At 54.2% G+C, this 21438-nt stretch overlaps 4 protein-coding genes across 4 annotated transcripts; 3 read left to right on the top strand and 1 right to left on the bottom strand.

The window, feature by feature from the left end:
- Nucleotides 1–305: 305 nt before the first annotated feature.
- Nucleotides 306–1591, bottom strand: NCS54_00679800 (Pectate lyase; the record flags this gene model as incomplete). Its single annotated transcript, XM_053152243.1, has 3 exons — nt 306–472; nt 527–931; nt 982–1591. 3 exons carry the CDS (start codon nt 1589–1591, stop codon nt 306–308), a joined length of 1182 nt encoding a protein of 393 aa, XP_053008218.1.
- A 2062-nt stretch (nt 1592–3653) lies between these two features.
- NCS54_00679700 (Choline-phosphate cytidylyltransferase) lies at nt 3654–5528 on the top strand (the record flags this gene model as incomplete). The annotated part of the gene is made up of 4 exons (XM_053152242.1): nt 3654–4540; nt 4591–4941; nt 4997–5342; nt 5394–5528. Exons 1-4 carry the CDS (start codon nt 4008–4010, stop codon nt 5526–5528), a joined length of 1365 nt encoding a protein of 454 aa, XP_053008217.1. The 5' UTR covers nt 3654–4007.
- Nucleotides 5529–9982: 4454 nt separating this feature from the next.
- NCS54_00679600 (Hypothetical protein) lies at nt 9983–13233 on the top strand (the record flags this gene model as incomplete). The annotated part of the gene is made up of 6 exons (XM_053152241.1): nt 9983–10405; nt 10461–10486; nt 10538–10642; nt 10697–11810; nt 11869–12000; nt 12169–13233. The coding sequence occupies 6 exons, from the start codon at nt 9983–9985 to the stop codon at nt 13231–13233; spliced, it is 2865 nt and encodes a 954-aa protein (XP_053008216.1).
- Nucleotides 13234–16713: 3480 nt separating this feature from the next.
- NCS54_00679500 (Phosphatidylserine decarboxylase proenzyme 2) lies at nt 16714–20450 on the top strand (the record flags this gene model as incomplete). The annotated part of the gene is made up of 5 exons (XM_053152240.1): nt 16714–16905; nt 17092–17136; nt 17209–19363; nt 19413–20164; nt 20223–20450. The coding sequence occupies 5 exons, from the start codon at nt 16714–16716 to the stop codon at nt 20448–20450; spliced, it is 3372 nt and encodes a 1123-aa protein (XP_053008215.1).
- Nucleotides 20451–21438: the final 988 nt, after the last annotated feature.

Raw genomic sequence — 21438 nt, 5'->3', positions numbered from 1 at the left:
TGAACGTAGAGGTCCTGAGCGTTGAGGTTATATACTAGGACTACGAGAGGATGGAGTGAAATTGGCACATGAAGATAGTCAAGGCATCAAGATACATGTGAGAGTCACTGTTGGCAACGCTATTTACGTACTTGGTGCTTCATTGTTCACATAAAGACTCCTTGAAAAGGCCAGCTTGGTAAAGCACTAGTGCTTGTACTTTGGTTACTTATTATTGTTTTACACCGCTCAACGCTTGGATATTATATACACTCGGAATCAAAACGCTCTCAAAACCCATCATCTCACTACTCTCGAGAAGCCATCTAGCAGGTCTCGGAGAAGGAATCGGCCTTGCAGGAGGTGCCGTCGGGGCCGCTGCTGAGCTTGGTGGGCTCAGACCCGTCAGAGTTACCCTCGAAGAGATCGCAGGTCTTGCCAGAGTCCTGGCAAGAGTTGCTGATGGTGCAGGTGTCGCCGTAGTTGGTGTTGACTAGAGATATGTCAGCTGCTAAGCCTTTTCACGGGAAGAAAGGGGTAAACTTACTGCCGCAGAGAACACCACCGTCAACAGCGGCAATGTTTTCAATGACAACGTTGCGGGGGCCACCGTTGTCCTTGCAGTTACCGCAAGCTCGGACAAGCTTGCCGTAGTCCTCGACGTAAAAGTCAGAGATCTCGACGGTGCCGCGGCCGTTGAACTGGACGACCTTGTCGGAGGCGTGGAAAGCACCGCCACCGCGGATGATGGAGGTGCCAGACTTTTGCTTGAGGGTGATGGCGTCCTCGCAGACATCCTCGAACCAGACGTTCTCGAGGGTGCAGGTGCCCTTGCAGTGGACGCCCTCGGCCTGGCCGGGGCCGATGATGACGTTGCGGAGGGTGGCGCCGTCCTCGAGGATGAACATAGCGTCAGCCTCACCGGTCTCGGTCTGGTCCTTGCAGACAGCGGCTGGAGATGTGTTAGCTAGGTATGTATGGCTGGTGGATGAGGAGACTTACGAGATCGGTCGTAGTACATCATGCCACCGTCGAGCTCGCCGGAGACGGGGATGGCAGTAGCGGCGTTGGTAGAGCCGCTGGAGGCGGGAATGGTTCGGGTGATGCCACCAGAGCCGGAGCCGGAGCCAGATCCGCTACCGGAGCCAGAGGTGGGAGCAGCAGCAGCGCTGGTAGGCTCGACGACGGGGGTGGACTCCTCCTCAGCGGGCTGAGAGGGAACAGCAGGAGCAGAGGTCTCGACAGGAGCAGACTCCTCGTCATCACCTTCCTCCTCGGCAGGCTGCGAAGAAACAACGGGAGCGGAAGTCTCTACGGGAGCGGTCTCATCGTCGTTGTTCTCCTCCTCCTCCTCAACAGAGGAGACCTCAGTGGCGGGGGCCTCAGTGGACTCGGGAACCTCGACCTCCTGAGCGGGAGGGTTGGAGCCAGAGTTTCCACCCTGAGCACCAGGGATACACTGGCTGTACCACTCATTCATCTCGACACAGGTAGAGCCATCAGCACAGTCAGTCTCTCCGGTAAAGGCACCTCCACCGCACTGGCCGTAGATCTGAACGGCAGCAAAGGCCGTGCCAAGGTTGGCAACTGCAAGAAGGGTAGCGGTTCGCATCTTGAAATAGGTAGGTAGTGAATGGATAGGTATTATCGGGCGTCTGTAAGGCTGAAACAAGGTTATAGATAAAGTTGTTGTAAAAGAATGTGATCAGCGGGCCTGCCCGAAGCTACCAAACAAGTAATGAAAGAAAGCTGCAAAGAAAGTCCTGGTTTGTCACTCGGAAAGATCTCCTCTCAACCTGGGACAAGGCGCGCCTTATATATAACAATAACCATCACCACATATACCCCCAGTCCCTGAATGAATTTGAGCATAAACACCAACCGAAAATCCCGAGACGGTAAGCGACGATGCCACCGCTGGGGTGACTGTGATGGCCGGGTGGCCGTGAGCAAAGCCTCCAATGAGACACTGCAAAGATGTCTCCCTGGCCTTGGCTGTCAGTCGAGGCCAAGCTTAAACAGCCCTTCTCCAGACGTTATTTAAGCTTGGCTCTCAGCTTGTGTGAAGTCGGACAGTTGGGATTGGCGGACTTTCTAGAAACCGTCATGCTTGTTGTCGAGGGTGGGTAAGGGGCAACTATGCATCCTGGTTAAGCATGAAACCGGTGGAGGCAAAAAGAGCCAACAGTTCGGCTAGCGATGTGATAAGATGTCCGAGTGTTTGCTTTGGTTTCACTTGAAACGAGCTGAAGAAGGCATAACGTTTATCATCGAGTTTGGAATATATAAGCATGAAGTTGAAATAACAGAGTCTTGGCGGGCAAATGAGAGTTACCAGCGGAGAATAACAACACCAGCAACACACGTTGAGACCCGCTGTTGGTTCTTGTTGTTGGTTCACTCAGTCACAGACACCCTGGGGACAATCAGCCAGGATGTTTCCAGACCCGCCAGTCAGCCCCGTGGCGCCGGTAAGCATCGTTTCCAAGATGGATCCCCTCCCAATCCCCATGTGGGAATGAGATGGGCAGGGACCAAGACCTGAGACGCAGAGTGTTTGGTGTGCACCTGGAGAGGCAGCGGAAATGCAGGCCCAAGACTGCAGGTAGCTCCGAGGCGAGCGCGACGGTCCGGAGAAGGCTATCTCGCCAAACTGGGCCATAATGCGGAAAAGAATGCTTAGCATCGCTGGGGTGCTTGTTCAGGGGTGAGGTTTGATTAAAGGAGAGGCAGAGTGTTGGAGGTTCCACGTGCTTGGTCATGTGATGCCCCAAGGAACGGTTCAGTGACTGCCACACACAGAGACCAGGAAGTAATGATAAAGTATCCATGTTCGTTCCCGCTCGCCCAAACTTGCTCCTCATCAAGTTGTTTCTACCTTGTTTCTGCAATAAAGGTAGGAAGTGTAGGGAGTGTGACAGGCTTGAGCCGCTTTAGGTGCCCCTTGAAACAGCACCATTTGTGATTCAAGGAGAGCAAGGCTGAAAATAGACATTGGCAGTGCACTACCTGCATAGCTCCCGAGGGCATATCATCGCCCTAGAGGTTGAAACAAAAAGTTTATCTGCAGATAGACTGTTGATACGAATTCGAGTGGTGGACTGACAGAACTGACAAGCAGATCCAAGGTATCCCCAGCTTATTCCCCAAAAGTTAATTGACAGCACGTGAAAGTCACGTGAGCATTTCTCCAACAAAGCTTCGCCCACCCTTTTCACCCCCTTTTACAGGATTTGGTTGGGGGAGAGGTTGCAATCGTGACGCCACTGGCCCAGACCGACGGGATACCGATATTGATAAGCTTCACGGTGGGAGAGGATAAATAACGAGCTGTGCTTGGCTTCTGTGTGTGGAATACCACACGGCCAGAGAATTGAAGCTAGCAGGCCTTGTCACGAGAGCAATTGCCCATCTCATCGATGGATCGATGTTACAAGCGGTGACCATCACTCACACTACCGGGACTTGGAGATTGCTCCCCTTTCTCACACGAGAAAAGCTGGGCCACTTTTTTAAATTGATCTGTCATTACGACGTAGCCAACGGGCAAAGAGGGCGAGAAATCAAGCTGGGCTGCCTCCTTGCGCCATAGTCGTCCCCTTGAAGCGAACAAACTCGCGATAGATTATCTTCCTTCCTTTCTTCTTCCATCCTTCCAATTCTTGCTCTCGTTATCTCGCCTCCTTATCGTCCATCACGTCAGACTTCCAAGCTTCCTCCTTTCCAGGCCAACTTTTGACCCCAGATTTTTTGCAAGGATCCTGGCTCTTCGGCCCCAATCAGGCCAAGCCAAGCCCCCGTCGAGACCCGGTTTTTTTCGCGTCAACGTGGAACTGGACTGCTTCGGGAGCCATAACCGTTCCATCGTCCAGGTGCCTCTACACACGAGAGACGCAGCACACGCAATCCAACGCCGCACGTACAGAGACACGTACGTACGCCTGTTATCGAGACGAGACCAGCAGCCCAGTCGAAGCCGCGTCATCACTCCCGTGCCCTCATCTATCAGTCCCTCAGTCCAGCCAGCCATGTCTTCGCCGTCTGGTTCCTCCCAAGGAGGCAAGCGCAAGAGGGTCTCCCTCAGCCGCCCCGACTCGTCTGCCGACCTCCTCGACAACGGCATTCAGACATCTTCTCGTGATGCCTCGGCCGAGGAGGGCGACACCACTGCCGCTGAAGATGGTCGCCCTCACCACCGCGCCGCCGCCGTTAGCGGGCCTATTCCTAAGAGGCAGCGCTCCAACTCGGACCGCATCATCGAAAACAACGATCATACCCTCGACCCCGGCGAGCCCAGCGACACCACCGAGGCCAGCGCCGACATCGCCGAGCGTGTTGGTCGAAAGGCCCGCAAGCCCTCCCTGAGGGATCTCGACAATGACAATGACAATGACAATGACAATGACGAGGACGAGGACGATATTCAGGCCACAGAGGCCATGCCCCCTCCTCCCATTGGCAAGTTGACCGACCCTGCCGGTGGTTACAAGACCAACCCTCCTCCCGTTGGTCGAGCTGTCCGTGTCTACGCCGATGGAGTCTTTGATCTGTTCCATCTTGGGTGAGCCAGCACATTCCCCTCTCGCCCATGCAATCGCTAACCGCCTGCAGCCACATGCGCCAGCTCGAGCAGGCCAAGAAGGCCTTCCCCAACACCACTCTGGTCGTCGGCGTCACTGGCGACCACGAGACGCATAAGCGAAAGGGTTTGACCGTCATGTCCGCCGCTGAGCGCTCCGAGACCCTCCGTCACTGCAAATGGGTTGATGAGGTCATTGAGGACTGCCCTTGGATCGTCACCCCCGAGTTCCTCGAGGAGCACAAGCTCGACTACGTTGCCCACGACGATCTCCCATACGGTGCCGACGAGGGCGACGACATTTACCAGCCCATCAAGGCTGCTGGCAAGTTCCTCGTCACCCAGCGAACAGAGGGTGTGAGCACCACTGGTCTCATTACAAGGTGAGCACAGCAACCCGTTCCCCGCCATGTTTTACCCCTCTAACCCACGATACAGAATCGTCCGCGATTACGAAAAGTACATTGCCCGACAGTTCAAGCGCGGCACCTCCCGCCAGGAGCTCAACGTGAGCTGGCTCAAGAAGAACGAGATGGACCTCAAGCGCCACGTCCAGGACCTGCGCGAGAACATCACCAACAACTGGACCACCACCGGTCAGGAGCTCGGCCGCGAGCTCAAGCAGTTCTGGCCCACCAGCCGACCTCAGAGCCCTGCCCGGTTTAACAGCGCCGGCAGCGCCGAGCAGCTGCGATCGCCTACCACCCCAGGCGGCGGCTCCGGTACTCCCAAGGAGTTCATTACCGGTTACGCCCTGGGTCTTGTCGGTGGTGTGCGATCATGGGTAAGCTACATTCTGATCTTCTACAGCTAGACTCGACTAACAGACATACAGATGACCAAGAGCCGAAGAGACGTGGCAGACGGCAGCCGACCCGCCAGCGACGACGAGTCGGAAGAGAGCGATGCCAACGCCAAGACGTCAACAGACCCCGCGATCAACACCCCGACGACCACCTCCAAGCTATAGCTGGAATATGAGATAGCTCAAGAGTGGGAAAATGGGGAAGAAAAAACGATGCCTAGTAGAGAGCAAAAAAAGGACCGGGGTCGGGGCCGCTACAAAATGGGCAAAGAATTGTTTCGAAACTCGCAATGGGTCTTGGATTACTATTTTAATCAGTCTTTCAGTCGTGCACGTTTAATACAAGGCCGGCATACAAGGCGTTCCGGCTTGTCTATGTATGATTTTGCTTGCATTGTTCACGGTGGTGGGTTGGTTGGTGGAAGAGGTCTGGAGAGATGCTCAGCCCTGGGCGGCAGGAGTATTCTTGGCCACGTGTGAGGATTACGAATTGGCTCGATGAGTTTTCATGTTTCGCGTTTGGGCAATATATGAGTTGGCATGTGTTGCATTGTTGCGTACTTGATGTTTTGTCACGCATTTTCGTGCACTCCTAATCCGTCGGTGTTGATAGGAACTTTGGTTAATGATTACTGAGCATACCCTTCCTTCAGCTGATCAAGGAGCTGAAAACTCGCACTGCATTCCCCGATCTCGGTCATATTTACAGCGACACCCAAGGCACAGCTGAAGTACCTGAGAGATCCTCCCGCGAGGCTGAGTTGTCGGATATCTTCAGTTCCGATCTCTGCACAGCTCCAGGGTAATCCATTTCTCAAGTGCATGGGGAGGGGATGGCGCAGCAGGGCTGGCGCATGGAGAGCCACACGTTGGGGGCTGGCGCGTCTAGGCGGCTAGGCGGCTAGACAACATCGCTGGAATGTCGTGCTACGAGAATGTAATGTTGCATGGAGCTGAAGACAAGTTGCAGAGTCTGAACTTGAAGGTTGTGGTGGTAGCTGTCAGTGGTATGTCGATCAGGGAACCATGTAAGCGACTGCAACAAAGTCGATCGGCATTTTTGATTCTCACAGCCGACACAAATCGTTGGTGGCTATAAAAAGCTTGTTAGGTAAACTCTGATCAAACCAACGCCTTGCGGGAAACCGTTTTGGATCTGCAAGTAGCCGTCTCTGCCGCCGACGCCCCGGCTGGGAGGGACCAGACTGTCGGGGTCATTGGAGCAGGGATACGAGAGGTCGTTGTGGTGGCACAACAGACTACCGAGGCGGGACTCGGTCTCACGCAGATGCCGTGTGAGAGAAAGACGGTGAGTTTCTCTATTCAGAGAAAAGCCTCCGGGCAAGTGTGTGGGGGTTTATCGGTTGCCGCTCAGTTGTGAGTGATGGAATCATGCCTCACAACTGCTTGATTGGGTTCCTGCGTGCCCTTGGCGAAGATTTCTGCCTTTCCCATCCACTCACGCGAGGTGGTATCAGGCCAGGAGTGCATCAAGACTGAAGTTGGGATGACACATTGCCCACGTCTAGCAACGAAATCAATGGCGCGGCAAGCCTGCAGTGAACGAGTTCACGGGATGTGACTGGGTAGATGAGCGTCAAGGGGTCAGAGCGTGTTAGCGAGAGCTTGGCTAAGAGATAACAGAACCAACAACTGCTTTCCCGAAGAGTCATTGACAAATCAAGACAGAAAAGGACGCATATGGTTGTCGGAAGACAGAATAGGATACCGGCACCAAAAATAGGCCAGCTGTTAAGCGCCGGAGGCTTGCCATGGGTTGCAGTTCCGGACAGGCAGTGGACGTTGACAGTGTGCGCCGCATGACGGGCCGAATGCTACGGAATTTGTGCAGCCTCGTCCTTCTGGTTGTGCATCTCTGTGAGGCCAGCTCAATCAAATAGAAGATGGCTCTTGGCTCTCTCTCTTGTACATCACATCACAGGCCGGTGAACGAGCTGAGAGCTGGGAGGTGAGTGAGTGGGTGGCATCCAATCTCAACGGGCGGGTTTCCATTTCTGGCCAAGAGGCGGGGACAGGTTCTGCAGAGCGTGGAACATGGAACGGTCCGGAGCGCCCCGCATCCTTCTTGTCGGGACGGGGCCAACAAGAGTTTTTGACGCTGTAGATATCCAAGCTCGAACTGGCAAGGCATAATCGTGGAGAATTTAAGCTCCTAAATCCGGTGACACGGTGAATGCCTTGCCATGGATAAGCTTCTCGTCACATTGCAGCACAGGCATGGATCGGGCCCGTCCTGATGCTGGGCCGGTCTCCCGTCGACTTGAGTCGCGACACCGAGTTGGCCGGCGCTTGGCCGACAAGCAGGCAAGCGAAGAGCAGTGAGTGAAAGGACCCAACACACGCAGGGTGTAAAAATAGCACATCAAGAGGTGAGACACAGCCAATGGGCCGGTCAGTGGCTGAGCCCGAATCCTCCACCATCAACTTGGGCTGGGTGCCCGGCCGCCCTAGCGTCTAGCAGGGGGAGGGGGCATCCAATGCCACCCTCACAACGGGTACAGGGGGGGCGAGAATTGACGCTGCCGAGCGGCTGTTGCGCGCGCTGAGGGAGGGATACAGGGTTCAGCATCCAACGTCTGGTGATTTGATCATGAGGAGGCGTTTTTGAGGAGCCTTCTCTTGTTTTGCCATTGTCGGTGAAAGAGGTTGGATCCATTGGGAGATTGATCGACTCAGTTGCATTGTTCAGAGAGCGAGACAGACAGAGAGACACGGACACGGACACGGACCATGCCTGGAGCACGGTGCAACGGCGCGCTCGCCCTATGAGGCTGCATTTGCGGGGGTTCTTGATATTAACAAACCAAGTTAATCAATGTCAGAATGCAAGTGAAATGAATGTATGTTTGTTGGATGATATCAGCAACGTAGATCCCTTCGGCAGTGTCGGGGTTTCTTCCCAGTTATTCATCAGCAAAGACATTGCTTGTAGAAGGAAGGCGCTGATGGCCATCCGTAAGCCAACTTGCCTTCAGTTGCAGTTGCTTGAGGTGAGGCCAGGTGCTTACCAATATCTCCAGCGTTCCGTTTCTTCCATTCATGCCTTCTAATCCTTAACACTGCAAATATGGAACTCGCCACAACACCAGAAACCCATGCTCGCACAGCCACTTTGCATATTTCACTCTTTCCACTGTTGCCGATCCTGTCAGCCATTCGCCCCATGATGCTCCTTTGTCACGTTGGCGACATCGATCCCAGATCGACTCTAGAGCAGCCACCAACAGACGCCTTGACGCCATACCCGCTGGCGCCCTCCTGCTGCTGGCCCTAGCTCCCAGTTCCTCCGTCCCGTCCTGTCCGCTCTGCTGGAGCTCTCACTGGGCTGCCCGGTCTGGACTGCTCCTCTCACAGCGGCCGCCACCCTGGTTGCTTAGCTTCCCCGCCTGCTGGAGCTCCAACCATCTCCTGCGTCTGTGGCAGCCGAGTTTTTCTGCATCACCAACGGTCCTGCTAATTATGGGTTGGCGTGCTGAGCCGTCGTCGTTCTTTGCCCGCTGGCCTGTCTCTCGCCTCGCCGCATTGGATGGTCGACGACGCCATCTAAGAGCGGCTTTCTACTTTATCATCCGTAGGAGTTCGGATCTTTCGGGATAGAGTTGGACCATTGTTGCTGGTACAGTAGCCTTCCATGAATCTTGCGTGCGCGCGCAGACGCTAGCCGCTTGATCAGGTACCGTTCTTCCAAGGCTTAGATGGCGCTTGCGGCCCCGTCCCGCCACTCCTCCTGGCTGGTCATGGATGGACAAACAGGGGATGGGCGGAAGCTTGAGCAACCGGCAGGGGGTGATGTGAGAAAAGAGGCACTTTTTCAGCACAATGGCGTCCTCACCACTCACTGTTGGCATGATGGAGTCGATCACGGAACGGGCAACCAACAGGCGAGTCCAGTGCCTTGCATCAGGTGCCCTCCATCCATCCATCACTGCTAGTGTATGTAGTTGGCATCCATGCTGCCATCCATGGTGCTCGGGGGTGCAGCATCCATCCATCTAATCTTGTACCCTCCAACCCTGGCTCAAGGGCCCTGCGCCCCATGCTCAGCTCGCAGGGTTGTCTTCAACCTTGGGTCGACGCCTGTTGCTCACTTCACTCGCACTTTGTTGCCCAGATCCTCTCCGATCCTTTCTTTTGATGACGCTTCCTCCGAGTTCCTGACAGCAATGCCTCTCTCGGTTTGCATCTTTGTAATCTTTGCAAATCAGGTCGATATCGCACTCGGACAGCTTCTCACTCTCACTCTCACCCCTACATCCCTGCTCACACTTGCACTTGGCTTGGTCTGAGGCTAGCTTCGCCCACGCTTTGTCCCCCCCAAGTTCCAGCCTTTACCGTCTGTCTCTGTTTCGTCTCGCACCCATCCCATCATCGACGTCGACGTTAATCTGGGATCTTGATTCTACGCCAACTCCCCCCACTATTCCTCCCGCCTCCTGCTCTATACCCTCCTCCGTTACATGACCCAAAATCGTTTCACCCGCCTGGACTTGATCTTCAGCCTCCTCGGGGGCTGTGTCTTACTAACTTTGTCCGTGGCCTTCTCGAACTCTCCGAACCCACTGCCTCTTTAACCCGTGGCCCGGTTGTCACAACTGGCCATGGCTAGTCTCAAGAATATCATGAACACCGACGACGAACACGTCGATCCGCGATCCGGAAGCCGGCCCATAGATTTGGCTTCAAGGCCGTCCCTGCGCCCCAATCCATCGGCCTCCGGCTCAACCTCATCGTCTTCCCATAACAGCAGGCCCGATCCACCTACTTCTTCGACGACATCTTCTGTCATCGATCACCTGTCATCTTCTAGCACCAACCGCAACATGACCAGCCGCCGTCGTAGCAACACGAGTCTTGACTCTCTCGAACTGTCCAACCAGCCAGGCCCATCGTCAAACGCTCCCATGAGGCCCTTCACAGCGGGAGTGGGCAATGAGCCCCATGTCAAACTGACCCCCATCACTCGAAAGATTAGCAAGGCAAAGAAGGGTGTTCCAGTTCATACCTGTGATCGATGTCCCAAGGTGCGATACCTATGTCCTTATCTTAACTCCGGGCAGTTCCAACTAACCAGCTCAGACCTTCTCTAGAGCCGAGCACTTGAGGTTTGTTCTTCTCTTCATGGCTTGAACCATATCCTAACCATTCTGCTATAGACGGCATCAACTTAGTCACTCACCTCCTGATTTGTGCTGCCAGGTTCCAGGTTGCAACAAGACATTCTACAGAAAAGATCTCCTTGACCGACATATCCAGAGACAGTACGTGGACAAGGCCACGCAGGACTAGGCTATCCGAAGGCTAACCTGTTGTAGCGAGCAAGAGAAAGGTGCCAAGGACCCGAAACCGCCCGCTTCTCGACGCAACTCAAAGACATCTACACAAACATGCTCAAACATGACTCAGGAGACGGGCTTGAAAATGCCTGACAACCTCAATGGCCCCCGGATGGGTGCCATGGCTGGCTCAACCAACAACTCTACAATGGTCTCCGGATCGTGGACATCTATGCCCGCTGCTCCAAGTGTAAGCCAGAGCTACACGACGCCGTCCAACATGACGAATACCACAGACAACTATCCTATGGGAGGAACAGAATATGTTATTGGGCCGACAACTTTGCCGACGACAAACGATACATTTGGTCAATATGATTCAGCGCCCAGAGCTATGCCGGAACTTACAATGTTGGCCATACCTGATAACGGAACATCAGAGGTGCGTTGGCGAGACTCAGGGATGGCTTCTTCAGCTTCAGAGAGCACCTACTCGACCCCCTCGGACAACACACGGCACCCACAGTTCCCCATCCGTACCTCGAGCGAGGACTGGATCAACTCTGTTCCATCTTTCCAAACCACCTCAAACGACTTGCGAAGCACGAGCATAGAGAATGGAGCATTCTCTGTTCCTTTTACATATACCAGCTCACCCCCACAAATCTACCAGCCCGTATTTGGTGACATGGGCCTTCCTCTCCCCGGCTACGCCGAAGGGGATACGTTCAGCAGCGCGGACCAGATCCCAACCTCTACAGTTCGTAGCATGTCCCCTTCACTGGCTGTGGCTCAATCTGAGACTTTAGTCGCCATCCCATCGATACCATCAGGTCGGATTTTCGGCCTTTCCGGGTGCGGCTCTCAGCCTCCAGATGGGGGCAGCCTATTAAATACAGAACTGCCAGTGTCGTTGAACGCAGCGGCCAGCGAGGCGGTTCCGGAATATCTCAAGGTCTACTGGGACAAGGTGCACCCCAACTATCCTATAATCCACAAACATACATTCGGGAAAGCAACTGTGGCCGCTGCGGAGCATATTGAAGTGCTTCGGTATGCCATGGCGGCGGTGGCAACACAATATCTTGCTGATAAGGACGACCGCATGAAAGGGGCTCAGCTGCATGCTTATGCTTGGCAAAAGTCCAAGCTGGTAAGTGACAAAACGGCCAGCCCACCGTCATGACAGTTAGCTAACTGATGGATGATAGTTTACTCAGGCAGACGAATGGCCGTTGCCCGTCAAGCAAACCGTTCTGCTTTGTGAATATTATGCACGCTTCCGCGGTAGAAAGAGCCAGTCTTACAAACCCTCTCCCCGGTTCACTTCACTCTATCACAGGGTTAGTTCAGCTTGATCTTTTTTCATTTCCATCACCACCTTACTCCCCAACGACAAGATGATCTTGTCGATATTCTTCTTCTTTAATTTCCTGACATTTTCTATTCATTTCTCTCTTTCGATGAACAACTTAACTTCTCTCCGGATGCCATGCTCAACTCCACGATAGGTTGTCGGTGGCCAGAATAAATCTGCTCCCTTTTTGTCTACCCGTGATACCCAGCGCGCATGGAAGACGTGGATCGAAACAGAAGCCCACCGGAGGCTGGTGGCTGCTTGTTTCTTGCTGGATGTGCACAGCTCGCGTTATCACGAAGGCCAACACGTTTCTGCAGCCGGCCTGGATTATTCTTCCCCAAGCACCCTCCCCATACCTCTCACAGGCGACACAACGCAGCTCTGGGAGGCAAAGGACGCCCAAAGTTGGGCCAAGACACGAACGAAAAAGAGTCCAAAAACTCTTTGCAACACGAACCTGGGGACACTCGCCGCTTCCAACATTGTCACGGCACCACCCTTTGACGCATCGATCTTGCTTGCGGCGTATTCGCTATTCCTCTCCCCTCTTCAGTCTCCGACACAAGCCAGCCCCATGGACAATCTGAAGGGCATCCAAACCGAAACGGCTCCCATCTCAAAGCTCTTCCCCGGTTCTGCCGTTGCCAACACCTACCTGGCCCTACAATACACGCCCCTTTACTGCCTTTTGTCGGTGGCTGGGGAGAGCTGGGTATTTAACAAGAAGGTGCCTGAAGTGAGCGCCTATGCGGAGCATCAGAAGGTGGTTGAACAATGGCGCAGATCCGATATATCAGCCGTCGCAGTAGTCTTTGCTGCTCGGGCACTGAAAGCTTTCCTCAGCCTGGGAGCTCGGTCGAATCAGGCAGAGGAAAACAAGGCAGAAGAGACACGCCGAAAGACTGTACCATGGACAGACATCTCGGACTACTGGGGTGTGTACGTTTGCGCTCTGATCTGCTGGGCCTTCAGCTGCACGGGTGATAGGGACAGATCCAACACACCGGTATCACGAGAGACAGCGGCACAGTGGATATTGGCGGCTTCGGATATGGAGCCAGCTGATGTACAAAGCCAGGTCCAACGCTACGAGGCTCGAGGAGCCGTCAAGCTTGCGCGGGAGGCGTTGGCGGCCGACTGTCTCGGAGGAAGGAACATCATGTTTGAAGATGCCGTAGGGGTTTTGAAGCAGTTGGAGGGGAAGTCGGTGGGGTAGTTTAGAGGGCGTCTGTGAGAGGCCTGGCGTTGTAAAGATAGGATTGCATTTTCTTGTTTCTTTTCCTTTTTCGTTTGGGTTCACATGCTATCATGAGGCTTTCATGAAGACGGTGCACAGAGATTGGCGTTTGGCGGTCAAAAGAGAAGGGACATTGGGTTGCACACATAACGATAGAGAAGGGTGTTTATGGATGGGCTTTGACCCCCAACTTGGGGATTCAGTATACCTCGGCATAGAGCAGGGCAGAGCAGAGCAGAGTTGCAACAGGCACTCAATTTTATCACTTGGCGAGTTCACATGTCTGAGTGGATGTTTGACTTGGCGGTAAAGTGGTTGAGCCCCTCTTGATTGTCGAGTTGAGACATGATGTAAATGCCATTGGGCGGGTAGGCGTTGGACACTGATACCGCAGGATGCACCACATTTTGTTGGTGTTGGAAGTAATCGGAAGCCTCGGAAGGATGCCGAAGGGTGAGATTAAGGTATGTAGCTGACAGAGTGTAATTTCAGACTGGGCTGCGATTAGTGGTTACAAGTAAGAAGAACAACGTCATATTAAGAAGTAACGTGGTTGTAGATGGGAAAGGGGACGTTCCTCTGTGATTGTGCTGTGCTGATGGGAGGGGAGCTTTGATGAGGGGCTGGATCTGGTGGCTTGGAGCGCTGTCTCAGCCTCTCGAGGTAGAATGGAAAGGATCTCTGGTCGGGATTCCAGTGACGTCGGCATGACTTGGGAGAAGGTGTCAGCGGTGAAACGTCGAGTGAGATTTGGCTGATGTTTTTGTAGAGTTTTTGTCGTTATCTTGCGAGCTGAAGGGGAAGAGATGGTGGTTTGGCGGTGCAGCGTGTATGCACATGGTATCGTTTATACGAAACGGGACGGCAACAAGGCACCTTGATGATTTGAGGCTCGGCAGAAAGGACTAATACGACGTGCTCAATCACATGCGAGAGAGCGTAATAAAGAACGGGCTAGAAGAGAAATGAAGTAAAATAACCTAGTCGAAATAAAGAAGCGGTGACGAGAAGAGAAGGGGCCGGAATGTCAGAGCGTCCTGTCCGAGTTGGAAATGATGGTGGATGGATTGTAGCGGATGCGAATTCATGGATGATTCCCTTGTAGGACTAGCTTGTCTGCACCCAAGCGGATGGGAATTTGTCTTTTTTTCTTCCCTCTCTGTCTCTGTCTCACTCACTCACCCGCATTTCGAGTCTTGTCTTCGTTGGATGCCTCCCGGGACAATTGCAATATGCACTCAAGTCGGACCATGATGAGGGCCAAGAGCTCTGATCTGGCAGGTCTACCGGAGAATCGGCACCGCAAGGCCAAGAATCTAAAAGGGCCTTTTCCCGAGGGGCCGGGAAGATCAGAGGGGGATGATGGGGGGTAGCACCAGTTGCCTATTCGGGGGAGGGATATGTCGTATGTCAAAAAGATGCAAGCATGGAAGAGACCCTGACAAAAACAATACATCATTTATGGGGTACATAAGGTCAGGGGTGACTAGGTATTTGCGGTTGCATAGTAAAAGTGTCCCATTCTTTTGGGCACCCACATTAGGCACTTTGGATCGGAGGGATTATTCTGTGCGGCTGGGCTGAGGGAAGCGACCTACAGAATGGAAGGATCTGGGCCATGCTAAGCAGGCAAGCAGACGACAAAATAGCTAGTGCAGAAGCCCAGGGAATGCAGGCGAGGAAATGTAGCAACCCTACGACTCGCTAGCAGAGGCTACTCAGAGTAACAACCTCAGGGGGTCAGGTTCCCTCTCCCGCCGCAACTGTCACTGTTGCAATGCGCCGTAGTCCCCTTTTTTTTTCTCGCGCATTTTTTTTCCACGCTACGAGAGAGACCGGACAAGTTCATTTTCGTATGTAGTCCAAGTGAAAGTGAGGTGACCGCCTACGTGTCCCCGTCGTCTGGGCTCTCCTCCCCCGGCCAAATCGGCACGGGAAAAGCGCGCCGCCCCAACAACAACAACGACGCCCCTGGTGTGTGGGCGGAGGCGGCGTCATTGGCACTCCTAAGACATAAAGGCAGGACGAAGGACTGGGGGGACGGACGTGGGACTAAAATTGAACGGTTGGTGCCCTTTTTTTCTTTCTTATTTCTAGGCTTCGAGTAATAAAAGCCAGGGTTTCCCTTTCTTTTTGCGAGAATTTGGAAAAAGACGAGATTAAAGACCAGGGGAAATCGCTGTTCGCTGTTACTCGATTTAGATCACGGCACTCCTGAGTCCCTTGAGCCCTGTATCCTTAATTCAGCCTCCGCGTACCCGTACCGTAAGTAAACGGAGCTTACATTCTTGCTCGTTTCGATTTGTTTAGCTTCTTGTTCTTCTTCTTCACCTCCATTCCCTCTCTTGTTGTCCTCATAACCTCCTGCCTGCCCCTCAGTCACTTCTCAAGCTCCCTCTTGAATCGCTCTTACCATCCATCCCTACCTTGAATATCAACGTCTACAAACGCCCTCGCCTTTTGATCCACTCAAAAGGCCTGACCGTCGACTGCACCCCGTCCCACCACGGCGCTGACACGGAGGCTTGGCCGTGGCTTGGCCTCTTGTCGCCTTGTTGCGTCACGCAGCTACGAAGCCAAAGTCCAACTGCTGACAAGAGAAGAAAAGGGGGGGCTTTTGGTTATACGAAAAAGAATACACGACGACGAAGCAGTACAAATACCGGGGGTATGTACTGCGAATAAGAGCCAGAGGCTCGGGTGTGTTTGAAAGAGCGAGGAACTGAATTGCAACGAAAATAAAAAAGGGGGGCAACACAAGAAAGAGCTGAAGCTGAAGCTGAAGCTGGGGCTGAAAAAGAAAAGGATTCAGGAGGCGGGTATCGACAAGTCACAGCTACACGACGAAACATCCATTCACGGCCCAATCCAACTGGGAGCTGGAAAAACTACAGTACGAGACGAGACACGCACGAGACCAGTACTGTACCAAGAGGAAGGAAGAGAAGACGACGACGACGACAACGGCAACGGCAACATCCATCCCTAGGAAGTTGACCACATCTTGAACCTTTTTTTCTGCTTCTTGGCTGGTTCTGGAGCTTCTTAGTGACGTTTTGTTATTGAGCTCTCCAGCTCACACCCACCAGAGCTAAGAAAAAAAAGGTACCTTTTTCTGCCGCTACGTCACCCCATCCCATACGGTGCCGTCTCGCCCGGCCGCTCTTCCCCGCCCTCCCGCGATCCAATCCCAGCGCCGAGATCCCCTCCCGCCCTCCTGGCGCGTCCCCCCCTCTTCCAGCCCCGGACCTGAAGCGCTGGAAAACCTTGGCCCTACAGTGATCTTCCAGGGCTTTGTCGAGGGCGTCATCGCCTGGAGCTGAGAGAGCCCCTCGGTCCACTGGACTGCCACGGGGGCCCGTTGGCACCCGTCACTCAGGCGGTCCCCGCCGTCGATCGATCACTGCCCGTACAGTAGGTAGAGCTTGCCCAGCAGCTTGGCTGGCCCAGTTCGTCGTCATGGTGCGCATCATCCCAACTCGACTCAAGCCTTCGTCTCGATCCTCTTCCTCCTCCTCCACAACCATCTCTGTCAGCAACAACAACAGCAGCAGCAGAGCAAACAGCCCCCCTATGCGATCAAAGATGGACAACACCAGCCCTTCCAGGGATGCAGGAAACGGTCTGGCTCTCAAGGTCTCCATCATCAAGGTAAGCGGTGCCCCAAACCCCGACGCACACACTGGCCAGAATTCAACCCAGGGGGCCCCCCAGCCCTGACGACGCATCACCGCCTCTTCATCGAGTTGGCTGTATTTCGCCGCTCCTAACGGCGGCGCGACTGAATATATTGCCCCCGAGATAACACTAACAAGAGTGCTAACATAGATTCATTAGGCTAAAGATCTCGCGGCCAAGGATCGCAATGGCACCTCAGATCCCGTGAGCTACCCCTCCCCCTCCATCCCAACATGGATATTTTCTCGATTCTAACATGAATTTCCCCCTCCTCAGTACATTGTCGTCTCCCTAGGCGAAGCTCGCATCGTAACCCACGACGTGCCCAAGACGCTCAACCCAGAATGGAACGTTACCGAAGAGATTCCCCTCACCTCGAGCCAGAACCTCGTCCTGGACTTCATCTGCTGGGACAAGGACCGCTTCGGCAAGGATTACATGGGCGAGTTTGCCCTCGCCCTCGAAGAGATCTTCAACAATGAAAACGTGGAAACGGAGCCTCGCTGGTACCCTCTCAAGAGCAAACGACCCGGCAAGAAGACTAGCGTCGTCTCTGGTGAGGTCCAGCTGCAGTTCTCCCTCTTCGACGCGACCAATCCCGCCGCGACACCGCAGCAGATTCTCGAAAAGTTCAACGCCCTTGTGGGTGCCGGCTCTCGCAACATCACTCCCTCCATGACCCCCAAACTCGCCCCGACGACCATTCCCCGATCTACGCCTGCCGCACAGGACAGCCCCAGCGACGACGACGATGAAGATGAGGACGAAGATGAGGAGGACGAGGATGAGGAGGGCGACGACCAAGATCCCACCAAGCGCAAGCGGAGACTCCGTATCCGAGGACTCAAGAAGAAGCGGCGCAACAATCCCTACGCGTTCACCAGCAATGGCTCCGACGTTGTGGGAATCATCTACCTCGAGGTTGTCAAGATCACAGATCTGCCCCCGGAGTCCAACCTGACCCGCACTAGCTTCGACATGGATCCTTTCGTTGTGACGTCTCTGGGAAAGAAGACGTACCGCACTCGACGAGTCCGCCACAACCTCAACCCTGTATTTAACGAGAAGATGCTCTTCCACATCCAGGGCCACGAGCAGCAGTACTCGTTCGCCTTTACCGTCATTGACCATGACAAGTACTCGGGCAACGACTTTATCGCCTCGTGTAATCTGCCCGTCCAGGAGCTGATTGAGAAGGCTCCCAAAGCAAACCCAGAGACCGGCCTCTACGATCTCCGAGTACCCGACCAGGCTGTGGCGCCCGCTTCGCGATCACGCTTCAAGAAGCTTGCCGTGTCACGGTCGTCGTCATCGCAGAGTCTGAGCAAGATGATCCGACCCCCAATCAGCAAGAACACATCGAGCACTAGTACTACATCGATTGACCCGGCTTCAACACCCTCGGCCACCAGCCGCAACTTACTGGCACCAGGCGATGCCATTGCCAACACGGGAGTTGACAGCGACTCGAGCCAAGAGAACGGTGATCCCGACTTCAACGACTACACCGTGCCCCTCAAGATGAAGAACCTGGACAAGTGGGAGAGCAAGCACAACCCCGTGCTCTACCTACGCGCCAAGTACATGCCATATGATGCGCTCCGACAGCAGTTCTGGAGAGCCATGCTCCGGCAATACGACGCAGACGAGAGTGGTCAGATTAGCAGAATCGAGCTGACGACGATGCTCGAGTCTCTGGGCTCCACGCTGAGTGAGGCTACCATCGACAGCTTCTACCAGCGCTTCCCTCACAGAGACGCCGACAATGACGAAAACTGGGAACTCACCATGGACGAGGTGGTCATCTGCCTGGAAGATCAGCTGGAGCCCAAGAGGAGATCATCGGGCACCGTGGGCGACAAGCTCAAGGGTCTGGTTCCTGAGATGAAGAACCTCCTCCACGTACCAGGCCACGGCAACAGCGGCGGCTCTGAGAGCTCCAGCGTCTTGGAATTGGAGCCGCCCTCGGGCACGCAGACGCCCTCGTCGGTCACCAACGTTCCTGCGCTCAGGACCCCTGCGGATGAGGATGGTGATCCTCTAGACAAGTCGGACAGTGACGATCGTAGTGAAGAGCATGTTGTTGAAATCCGAGAATGTCCCATCTGCCACCAGCCGCGACTCAACAAGCGCAAGGATGCCGACATCATCACTCACATTGCGACTTGCGCGAGCCAGGATTGGAGACAAGTCAACAGCGTCCTGGTTGGCGGCTTCGTGACGGCGAGCCAGGCGCAGCGCAAGTGGTACTCCAAGGTCATCACCAAGATCTCGTACGGTGGATACAAGCTGGGCGCCAACTCGGCCAACATTCTGGTGCAGGATCGAATCACGGGTCAGATCAACGAGGAGAAGATGAGCGTCTACGTGAGGCTCGGCATTCGTCTGCTGTACAAGGGTCTCAAGTCTCGGGATATGGAGAATAAGCGAAGTAAGTCTACAGTTTGATAACTACGAGGAATGTGCTAACATGAGAATAGTCCGGAAACTACTCAAGAGCCTGAGCATCAAGCAGGGCAAGAAGTTTGACGATCCAGCTTCCAAGGAGGAAATTGAAAAGTTCATCGAGTTCCACGGCCTTGACATGTCTGAGGTTCTTCTGCCCCTGGATGAGTTCAAGAACTTCAACGAATTCTTCTATCGTGCGCTCAAACCCGGAGCTCGCCCTTGCTCGGCGCCCGATAACCCGAACATTATTGTGTCGCCCGCAGACTGCCGTAGCGTTGTCTTCAACAGCATCACGCAGGCGACCAAGATCTGGGTCAAGGGCCGCGAGTTTAACCTCAAGAGGCTCTTGGGCGATGCCTATCCCGAGGACGCAGCCCGGTACGAGGGTGGTGCGTTGGGTATCTTCCGACTGGCGCCGCAGGACTATCACCGCTTCCACATTCCTGTGGACGGTGTCATGGGCAAGCCCAAGACGATCGAGGGAGAGTACTACACGGTCAACCCTATGGCTATCCGATCAGCACTCGACGTGTACGGCGAGAACGTGAGAGTTCTGGTGCCCATCGACAGCGAGAGGCACGGAAGAGTCATGGTGATCTGTGTCGGTGCCATGATGGTGGGCAGCACTGTCATCACTCGCAATGAGGGCGACCAAGTCCATCGAGCAGAGGAGCTTGGCTACTTCAAGTTTGGTGGCAGCACAGTGCTTCTGCTGTTTGAGCCTGGCCGGATGCTGTTCGATGATGACCTTGCAGACAATTCTAGCGGAGCGCTCGAAACTCTGGTAAGTTGATTTCGGACAAAGGGAAAAAGAAAGATAGGTAGCTAACGTGGTTAAACAGGTTCGCGTGGGCATGTCGATTGGACACTCGCCAGCAGAGCCGCAGTGGACTCCTGACATGCGCAAGGATGAGGAGAACATCACAGAAGCAGAGAAGAGAGATGCCAAGCGACGAATCCAGGGCAACGTGGCGTTGCAAGACTCGCCCGAGGGCAGCGGGGATGATAAGCCGCCTCACCGACCGACGACGGCGCCCACCATCAACACCATGGCCGCGTCGGCGATGTAGAGGCGGCGACGACAAGGCAGAAGGGAACGATGTAAGCGGAGGAGCCGGCGGTGGAGACGGAAAAGACGAAAGATACATTCAACATTGGCTAGGGCATGTAGAAGGCTATTATGGGCCGTTTGGGGCATCAACAGGACGGCCATTCGGTTGGGCGAGGTTGGGATATATTCATTGTGATGAGAAATGACGAGAACGAGAACGAGGAGCAAGCAAGCACCAGCAGCGGAGCAGAGCTGGAAAGAAAGCGAAAGCGGAAACGAAAGGAAACGAAAAAAAAAAAAAAGAACAAGCAAAGCAGCCATGTCTTTGTAAATACGTGTCATTGGGTGAAGCAGGTAGTATCGATATACGTACATGCAAGGTTTGGGTACAGGGGCATGAAGTGAATTGTACTGTAGTATTGATTGTCGATTGTTGGGCCACGCAGAGTACTGTGAACGTAAGATTCCAGCCCCATCGGTTTCTAGAAGGAGTCAGAGGGCTCGGTTCGGAAAGGGGAGGGAGAGGCTGCGGTGTCAGATCGGGTCGAGTTCCCGAACCGAGCGAAGCAAACATGGTGGATGTCCATGTGAGGTGGGCATGAACGCATTGTTGGTGGACGTGGGGTTTGTGTTGAAAGACATGGGGAAACTTGTATCTGCCTTGTTTTTTATTCTGGCTAAATTCATTATTGATCTAGATTGAGTATGGCACAGATTCCCCCGTTATTGTTGTTCAACTGCCGTCGAGATAAGCCGGACGAGGCTATTCACAATACCATGAAAATGAGCACGTGATGTGGGGATTGGCCTTCCCAAAGGGGATAAAGGGAGCACCGACCAGCAGGATCAGGACCAGGGATCGGCGGGCCCCGATCTTCCAGGAATGGGAATGAGCAGATGGTCAGGCCACTGCGGCGGGCAGGAGCGAGGCACCGCTATCCGAGGGTCCATTAGTCTTCAGATGGATGTGAGATGAGATTTGGGAGGGATCTTTGACAGATTTCACA

The sequence above is a fragment of the Fusarium falciforme genome, chromosome 5, assembly GCF_026873545.1.
Source record: "Fusarium falciforme chromosome 5, complete sequence".
In the NCBI taxonomy this organism is placed as follows: domain Eukaryota; kingdom Fungi; phylum Ascomycota; class Sordariomycetes; order Hypocreales; family Nectriaceae; genus Fusarium; species Fusarium falciforme.
Note: the sequence above shows the minus strand (reverse complement) of the source record. Positions and strands in the feature narration are given on the sequence as shown.